The 9,673-nt window shown below is 41.9% G+C and overlaps 1 protein-coding gene across 10 annotated transcripts in view; it reads right to left on the reverse strand.

Annotated features, from left to right (window-relative positions):
- The window catches only part of CCDC158 (coiled-coil domain containing 158), a 79,190-nt gene extending 70,517 nt beyond the window's left edge, over window positions 1–8,673 (reverse strand). For 5 of the 10 annotated variants that reach the window (XM_039368112.1, XM_039368121.1, XM_039368118.1 and 2 more), the window contains exon 1: window positions 3,470–3,830. In XM_039368112.1, the coding sequence (XP_039224046.1) occupies window positions 3,470–3,558 (89 nt within the window). In that variant the 5' untranslated portion in view covers window positions 3,559–3,830. Of the gene's footprint in view, window positions 1–3,469; window positions 3,831–8,196 lie in introns of those variants that run through there. The other 5 variants (XM_039368117.1, XM_039368111.1, XM_039368110.1 and 2 more) reach the window with 4 other exon arrangements.
- Window positions 8,674–9,673: the final 1,000 nt, after the last annotated feature.

Here is a 9,673-nt window from a genome sequence, read left to right on the forward strand (position 1 = left end):
ATTGAGCCTGGGAAACAAGGAAAGGCTAAGCAAAAGACTTTCCTCCCTGGCTTTCTGGAGTATACGTTGGAAGGAAAAGATCACCCAAGGTGTTTTTATTCGAACCTAGCTCAATATAGTTAGCCAATGAAGGAGAATATTTTGTAGCTCAGGGTTGAAATGAGGGGTCCTTGGTGCTCTCTGAGCTGGCTTGTTTTCTTGCAGATGTTTCATGACCCTAACTAGGTAACCTCATCAGTGCTAGTCCTGATGATGTTACCTAGTTAGGGTAATGGAACATCCGCAAGAAAACAAGCCAACTCAGAGAGCACCAAGGACCCCTCAGTATGGTTGGTTATGGGGAAGAAATGGAGGTAGTGACAGATTTTATTTTCCTGGGCTCCAAGATCACTGCAGATGGGGACTGCAGCCAAGAAATTAAAAGATGCTTGCTCCTGGGGAGGAAAGCTATGGCAAATCTAGACAGCATACTAAAAAGCAGAGACATCACTCTGCCAACAAAAGTGCATATAGTCCAGGCCATGGTTTTCCCAGTTGCAATGTATGGCTGTGAAAGTTGGACCGTAAGAAAGGCTGAGCACCAAAGAATTGAGGCCTTGGAACTAGGGTGCTGGAGAAGACTCCTATGAGTCCCCTGGACTGCAAGGCGATCAAACCGGTCAGTACTAGAAGAGATCAACCCCGACTGCTCTTTAGAAGGCCAGATCCTGAAGTTGAAACTCAAATACTTTGGCCACCTGATGAGAAGGAAGGACTCACTGGAGAAGAGCCTAATGCTGGGAAAGATGGAGGGCAATAGAAGAAGGGGACGACAGAGAATGAGGTGGCTGGATGGAGTCACTGAAGCAGTAGGCGTGAGCTTAAATGGACTCCAGAAGATGGTAGAGAAGACCTGGAGGAACGTTGTCCACGGGGTCGCGATGGGTCGGACACGACTTCACAACCACCACCACCAACAACAATATGGTTATAGTTAGTTCAGTGCTTCTCAGCTCTGGCATCTTTAATTTATTTATTTTTAATGAACTTATTTATATAACATCTTTATTATTTTTAGAAATAACTCAAAGTGGCAAACACATGCCGTATGCCTTCCTCTTCCTATTTTCCCCATAACAACCCTGTGAGGTGGATTGGGCTGAGAGAGAGAGATTTATCCAATGTCACATAGCTGGCTTCCATGCCTAAGACGGGACTAGAACTCACCCTCTCCTAACGATTGGCTTAAAGTCACCCGACTGGTTTTCATGCTTAAGGCGGCACTAGAGCTCACCGTCTCCTGGTGATTGGCCTAAAGTCACACAGCCATGTTTCATGCCTAAGATGGGACTAGAATGCATCGCCTCCTGGTTTCTAGCCTATGCCTTAAACCAGGGGTCTTCAAACTTGACCCTTTTATGACTTGTGGACTTCAACTCCCAGAATTCCTCAGCCAGGCATGTGCCTGGCTGAGGAATTCTGGGAGTTGAAGTCCACAAGTCATAAAAGGGCCAAGTTTGAAGACCCTGGCCTTAAACACTAAACCACACTGGCTGTGTGAACTTCCAGAATGCCCTAGCTGGCATTCCCTAGCTGCCATTCCCCATGGCTAGCTGGGGAATTCTGGGAGTGGCCAAGATTGAAAAACACTCAATCTTTCTGGGGAGTCTGTTTCCCCATCTGATCAACCTCAAAGGTTGTATAAAGAGACACTGGCTCCAAGATAGACTTCTCTGACCTGGCATCTTCCAGCTGTTTTGGGGTGACCACTCTTAACATCCTCAGCATGGAAGGCCTCCAGAGGAAAAACAATATTTTCCTTCATGATATTAATCCCTATTGTCAATGTTTGAAGTCGGCTTAGCTAATTGGGTGGGAACTGTGGCTTGTTCAACAAATTATGGTGAAGCAAATTATAATCGCTGAACTCAGGCAAATGGTCTCCTGTTTTCACGAAGGCAGATTGAAGCTCCACTCAATTTGTATGGGCACTGTGGTCGCCAACTTGACTTTTTAATCACCCCTCTGGAATGCAATTCTCTCTCATGAGAACTACTGTCATGGTTCCAACTGACAAACCCAACAAAGCAAGCACAGCTGAGACGATCCAGTCTCTAATGCAAAACTTTATTGAGTACAGCATTTCGGCATAGATGAATGGAAAACCAGCTCTGGCTAATTGGTTCCAAAATCAGTATATTAAAAGGATAGAAATTCTCCTCCCCTAATAGTGCAGGTCACATTGTCCAAATAAGCTTCAGACAGTTGTTATGAGAGAAAGTCTTCAGTTCTTGTAAACAATATCTGAGCAACCTTGGTTCTCATGACCTGGCCATTTGGCACCTCCACATTCCACTCCTTCCTCCTATCCCCTGAGTCTGTAGGCAAACTAAGAAGCAATGATGGCTGAAACAGCATAAGTGTTCTTTGCAACTTGACAGCTACATTCTTTTTTTTTTTAAAAAAAATCCATCTTGACTTTGGGCCAATCATCAGGAGACAGTGAGTTCTAGTTCCATCTTAGGCAAGAAAGCCACCGGGGTGACTTTGGGCCAGTCATTCTCTCTTAGACTGGGGTAGGCAACCTTGGCTCTTTTATGACTTGTGGACTTCAACTCCCAGAATTCCTGAACCAGCATGGCTCAGCTTGGAAACCTCTCCCTTTCCCCTCAGCATAGCTGGCTCAGGAATTTTGGGAGTTGAAGTCCACGAGTCATAAAAGAGCCAAGGTTGCCTACCCCTGGTATAGGATTTCCTACCTGAGCAGGGGGTTGGACTAGATGACCTCCAAGATCCCTTCCAACTTTATTGTTGTTGTTGTTGTTGTTGTTGTTGTTATTATTATTATTATTATTATTATTATTATTATTATTACATTTGCAGCGTCCCCATGAGTCATAAAAGAGCCAAGGTTGCCTACCTCTGTCTTAGACCAACTTACCTCACAGGATTGTAGTTGTGGGAAAATAGGAGGAGGAAAGTGTGTGGGATGTCTTCACTGCCTTGAGTTATTTGTAAAAAAATAATCAGAGCAGGAGACAAATAAATAATTAAATTTACCTCATAACGTCATCTGCTGATACACAGGCACTTGTGTATCAGGTTGCAAAGTGGCCGCTTATAGGTTGTGTAGGTGTTCAGCACTTCCTAATCCCTACATACTTATCTGCTTAAATATGAGACCAGTTTTCATCCCATCCCTCCAAATCTCTCTGCCTAACAGGTAAACATTCACCCCTCCCCAAATTTTAAATCTAAGCACAGCACTCACTCCTATAAAATTCAGCCCTGTTTCCGCCTAAGTGGCTAAAGAAGAGAGCAGATTTTCCACCATAAATTAATTGTGTGCGAGAAAGCGCAGAGAGAGGGCATTCTGAATTAGAATCTTGGGGGGGGGGGTTTCCCCAAAGTTTGAACAAAGCAAGACATTGTGAAGCAAAAAAAAAAAAAAAAACCCCACACAGCCCATCCTGAGCAATGAGACACCTACCTCTGATGCACCTCTGACGGAATTCTGCTTTGTCGTACTTTGCAAATATAAGCGCTTCTCATGCCAATTCTGGTGAGGAACCGGCTCATGGAGTGACCTTGCTGTGTTCATCCAAGGGGAGAAGGGGACTTTGAGGGGTGTCCTGGGCTTCATGCTTCACTCTTCTTTATGCACATGGCACACTGGGAAGCATTGGACACCGAAGAGAGCTGGCGAGGTGCAAAACGGCGGGAGAGTTTGTTGGATCAGTAGCAGGCGGTGTCCTGCCTTTGTCTGGTGGGTCACCTAGGCAACAGACTCCACCTCTGATAAGAGCTATGTGCTTGTGTGGGAACCACACTCAACAACGTCTGGTGTCCGGTTTCGCTAGCAAAGTGGGTCTGTTCAACCACTGTTAAAAAAAAAGGGGGGCCTGTTCTTGCTCACAAGCCACGCCACAAATCTTGTAAAGCAGAGGTGTCTAACCTTGGCAGCTTTAAAACCTGTGGACTTCAACTCCCAGAATTCCCCAGCCAGCCATTTTATTTGAATTTTAATGCTGGCTGGGGAATTCTGGGAATTGAAGTCCACAGGTCTGAAAACAGCCAAGATTGGACACTCTTATTGTAGATCGTGTTCTCTACTGGTAAGCCTGAACCTGGAAATTCATGAAGTCTCATTCACACAATATGATTGCCTGGGGATTTCAGATCAAAATACTGTAACCCTGTATTCCTTGATTACCTCACTAACTCTTTTTTTAAAAAAATCCACCTTGACTTTGGGCCAATCATCAGGAGACAATGATGACTTACAACAGTTCATTTAGTGACTGTTTGAAGTGACAATGGCACTCAAAAAAGGGATTTATGGCCGTTATTCATACTTATGACTGTTGCAGCATGAACAAAATTTAGGCGCTTGGCAACCGACTCATATTTATGGCAGCTGCAGTGTCTGGGGGTCATGTGATGGAGAAACTTCCTGACAGTTAGAACAATTAACCAATGGAACAACCTGCCTCCAGAAGCGGTGAATGCTCCAACACTGGAAATGTTTAAGAAGAGACTGGACAGCCATTTGTCTGAAATGGTACAGGGCAGTGGTTCTCAACGTTTTTAATGCTGCAACCCCCAACCGGTCGTAAGTCGAGGACTACTCAACTGGTGCAGCACCGTTTGCAGAATGGGACTTTTGGCAGGCTCAGCAGGACAGACAGCCTGGGCAATTCCTATTGGCTTTTGAAAGCCAATAGAATTAGACTCTATTCAAGAGTCTATTCTATTGGCTTTCAAAAGCCAATAGAATAAAAGGGAGTAGCACAGCTAAGGAAAAGGGGGGGAAAATGGCGGACTGCGTTGTTTGGCGACCCCCGTGAAATGGTCGTTCGACCCCAAATGGGATCCCAACCCACAGGCTGAGAACCACTGGTATAGGGTTTCCTGCCTGAGCAGGGGGTTGGATTAGATGACCTCCAAGGTCCCTTCCAACATTATTATTATTATTATCATCATCATCATTTTTATTATTATTATTATATTACCTTCTGACAAGCCAAGTCGATGGGGAAGCCAGACTCACTTAACAACCGTGTTACTAGCTTAACAACTGCAGCGATTCGCTTAACAACTGTGACAAGAAAGTCCTAAAATGAGGCAAAACTCACTTAATAACCATCTCACTGAGCAACAGAAATGTTGTGCTCAGTTGTGATCGTACGTTGAGGACTACCTGTATAGTTTTCTTCTTATAAATTTGGGTGGCCAAAAACTGTACCTGCTATCACAGTTGGGATCAGATGAATTAAGATATAATGGAACTATTACTTCCCATAATTGGGGATTAGGTTGTAGATGAAAATTGCATTTCTTTTTTTAGCAACCATCATTACTCTACATTTCTTATATTTGGGTTGTGATCAGCTACAGTTCCAAGATACTTTACAAGTGGGTCATTACCAAACCAAGCACCATTTACCCTGTAACTGTGCACTTGATCTCATTCTTGCTTGTGAAGAATCTTATTTTTTATTAAATTCCATTCCATTTCTTTGGTAACTGTGCGTTTGATCGCCTTTTCGCTTGTGAAGAAACCTAATTTGTTTTTATTAAATTTCGTTCTGTTATATTCTGCAAGTTGTCAAATTACTGTTGCATTTTGTTCCTGTCTTTTAAAATATTGTTATCTTTATCCCAATAAAAGACAATTCTAAATTTAAGATATTCCCATCAGAAAATTGATCCTGGACAAAGCCTGTATAGGAGGCCACAAAAGGTCAACAACAACCTGACAACAGTTAATCCATCGATCTTCAGAAAATGAACAGTAAGAAAAAAAAATGGATTGAGATGAACCAAAGAGACGTGAAGAGCCAAGAAAAATCAGAAAGTAAGAAAAACCCTGTTTAGGCATAACAACAAAAAAAAAAAGGTTTAAAATTTCCATCTATATCCATTCTGTGTATTTTTATCTCTCTGTGTTTATGTACACACATGTAAGTGTGTGCGCAGCTTCTGATGGAAATAAAAAACAAAATATTTGTGGAAGAATTGCATACAAGTACATATCTGTGTGAGAGAGTAGTTTGTGTGAGGTAAAAGTCAATACATTCAGATATGAGAATAGTTTTATTAATGGAGTGCCTTATTTTACAAGGACTTTAATTTTAATTTGTAAGTCCTCCCTCCCTCCCTCCCTCCCTTCCTCCTTCCTTCCTTCCTTCTTTCCTTCCTTCCTTCCTCCTTCCTCTTTCCTTCTTCCTTTCTTCCTTTCTTCCTGTCTGAGATCTGGGAGAGCTGTGTGTACAAATATCACATGCATCTTTTCAACAATATATTTTGTCCTCACCAGGAATAAGCAAACTCCCAAACTTCACCTGGAAATTATTATGGAAACTTCTTGTTTCTCCCGCCATTTTCTTCTGTTCTTTTAACTGATCCTAAAGAAGACCTTATTGGTGGTGTTATTCATCAACTTTTCCCTTTAGACTATGGATTTTTTATAGCAATCACCACTTCATAGAAAAGAATTTTAAGTCACCCTGACATAGTGGACCTCTGCTAACTGATCCAGCCCAAACTGGTAATCAGTTCAGAGAATAATGGACCCAGCGCATTCTAGATCTCTCAAGCAGATAAGTTATTATTGATTGAAACATTTCACATAATCTGGTTTACTGTTGACATCTTTTAATTGCATTAAGGTCTAGAATTTAAGTGGGCCGCACTTAAAATACAGTTTTCTTCACCAGATCTAATAAATACTTCCAGATCAGCCGGCATATCATAAAATATATTTTGATATCAGAATAAATTTGTTTCATTTGGAGAGCTGTTTTCATCTTTGTTTATCTCTCCTTTCATTGAAAATGTTGGATATTTGGTAGCTGGATTGGATTAGAAATTAAGGATTTGGAGTATTCTATCTGTAAGTATGAGATCTAAGGCAGTCAGGAGTTCTTGGTATGTTTTCACTTTTGCATTTTGAAAAAGCTGATTCTGAGGAAGATTGGAAAGACAGAGGTAGGTTGTTTATTTTTAATTTGGTGCAATAAGTGAATCTTTTCACAATGTTCTACAAATGATAAGGTTGTCTTCTTTCCATGCAAGCATCCACCTATCATGGCACAAAGTCAGCCAAACATAACATTAAGGGTTTAAAGTCTGTTCTATGTGTTGGCCTACAGTTCTCTTAACTGAACCACAATGGCTGGGAATAATGGAATCTGCAGTCTCATACATTTAACAGAATAACAGAATTGGAAGGGACCTTGGAGGTCTTCCAGTCTAGCCCCCTGCATAAGCAGGAGACTCATTCCAGACAAGTGGTTGTCCAGTCTCGTCTTGAAAGCCTTCAAAGATGAAGCAACCCAAAACTTCTGGAGGCAGGTCCTTCCATTGGTTGTTTTCACTATCAGGTCATTTTTCCTTAGTTCTAGGTTGCTTCTCTCCTTGATGAGTTTCCATCCATAGTTTCTTTTCTTGCCTTCTTGGGTTTTGGAAAATAGGTGGACACCCCCCCCCCCGTCTTCTTTGTGGCAGCCCCTCAAATATTGGAACACTGCTGCTATCATGTCACTCCTAGTGGACATCAAACTATTTGTAGTTTGTAGAGTTTCATTTCCAGCACAGCCGTTGTGTGGAAATGACTGCAATCAACTTTATATTGCATGCACTTTTAATCAATTGTAGCTAGCAGCTTCTGAAATCCTTAACAAATTGCACCACTGTCTCTCTCTTTGGCTGTTGCTGCCTCTCCGGGCTGAACACCCTCCTTCAACAACAGAAGGCTTGAGAACAGAGGCAGCAGAGTGGGAAAAGCTGAAAAGAGCCAAGCTATTTCTTTCAGATTTAGCAAGGGATTAATTTCACCTGCCTTTCCTGTTTTCCTGGCATGGTCTCATTCCCCCTTTATAAATTCAACTGGGCAAGTCTTTCAACATCCAAACTCTACAGAGCACACGGGAAAGGGAAGGAAAGGAAATAAAGACTGGGCTTTACTCTCCTCCCACCCTCCTTTTCTCTCCCTGCTCCTTCTGACAACCCACAAAACAGTGAAGTTAGCAGAAAAGCCTGTTGAAGAACAGAAAAAGATGCTTTCATTCTTCAGATGCAATGAAGTGAGGAAAAAACAGCCATTGTAATGGTAAATTGCCAAGGGACTGGGAGAAAGGGCTGATCATCAATCAAAGGTGAAGCCCTAGGAGCTCATTTAAAGAGTTTGCTCCCCAACAGATTGAAATGTCTTACTTTCTCTCTGTCTTCTTGGTCCTTTTCTTTCTTTCTTTCGCTTTCTTCCTGGTCCTGGCGCTGTGAAGAAGGCCCAGCTCGGGCAACATTCACGGAAAGAGATTTTGCAGAGGGAAAGGTTTTGCAGAGGGAGGAGAAATGTGTCGCGTTGAAAACAACTCATGAAGTGGGACTGGTTCAATTGAGGTGCCCCCCCCCCAACCGTTCGCCTGAAGAAGTCTCTGTCTAGCACCGTGGACTTCTTGTAGCCACCAGGAAAATGGACTTGCCCTTCTTGGTGGTTCTTGTAGCCTACAGTGAGATAACTCATCATGGATGTGGAGCTTTTTCATCTTCAATGCTCTCGTTCCCAGACTTTTCGGGTTACTGAGGGTGTGTTCAGAGGGAACTTGGAAAGACAAAGTGATGAGTTTCGTGATGCTGGACAGCGGAAACACAAGTCTCAGTTCTTCTTCAGAAGCTAACTCAACCCATAAAGGAAGATACCTTTACTTGGAAGCGTTGCTCCAAGGAGGAGCCCCATGGGGATTTACACTGAAAGGCGGACTGGAGCATAAAGAACCATTAACCATCTCCAAGGTAACCCCTGTTTATTTGACTTAAAAGATACGTTTAACAGGAATTTTAAGCAAAATTTAAAAGCTAGAATTCCTTTAAAGAGTACCAAGTGAAGCAAAGCCTTGATTCCAGGAAAGAATGAGGAAGGAGTCTTTGTCTTGTGATTTGTAGGTTGTTCAAGATTTTAGGCCATTGTGAAACAAAAAGGGGGGGGGGAGTATTTGGCACAGACCATCAGGTACTGTTTTACGAAGAGCCCATTTCAAAGATACATCTACATTAATGATTTAAACATTTTTTCTCTACTCAGGGTGGATTCTGTAACCTCTGAGCTAATCTGAAAACAATAACAACTGAGATGCTTGGATTTAACATGATTTAGGCTAATTCGTTTCAGGAGGATTAAGGTTATTTAGATTGATTGGGTGCTTAAAATTACATATTTCAGCTGGAAAGTTTAATAGGGCTCCAGTAAGGATTGTAAAAAAAAGGCCCAATCACTTACATATTTTGGTCCTTTTAGTGAATATGTTCTGCATTGTTTTTTAAAAATGCAAATGTTTCATTTGCATTGCATGTTAGTTGCAAATATAGAATGTGCTAGATTTGTGCTTGCTACAGGAAAAAAAGAGTTTTATTTGAATCGGTATCAAACTGACAAGCATGTATAAAGCCATCAGGATTCACTGAACTTTTTGCAGAAGGGACAAAGAGTCTTCCAGTGTAAAAGCCTTCACATTATTTGCACCATTCAAAGTTAAAAAAAACAAACACTAATATATTGGCTAAAGCGGGATCTTTTGCTTTCTGAGTCTTTCATTTCAGAGCAGAAGCCATTCTCAATGTGCTCCATAAATTTTCTTCAATGATTTGTTAGTTAAGCCACCTTCTGATTTACACGTTAAACTATAGCTAAATG

The sequence above is a fragment of the Crotalus tigris genome, unplaced genomic scaffold, assembly GCF_016545835.1.
Source record: "Crotalus tigris isolate CLP2741 ecotype Arizona unplaced genomic scaffold, ASM1654583v1 scf7180000020638.1684329919:236218, whole genome shotgun sequence".
In the NCBI taxonomy this organism is placed as follows: Eukaryota; Metazoa; Chordata; class Lepidosauria; order Squamata; family Viperidae; genus Crotalus; species Crotalus tigris.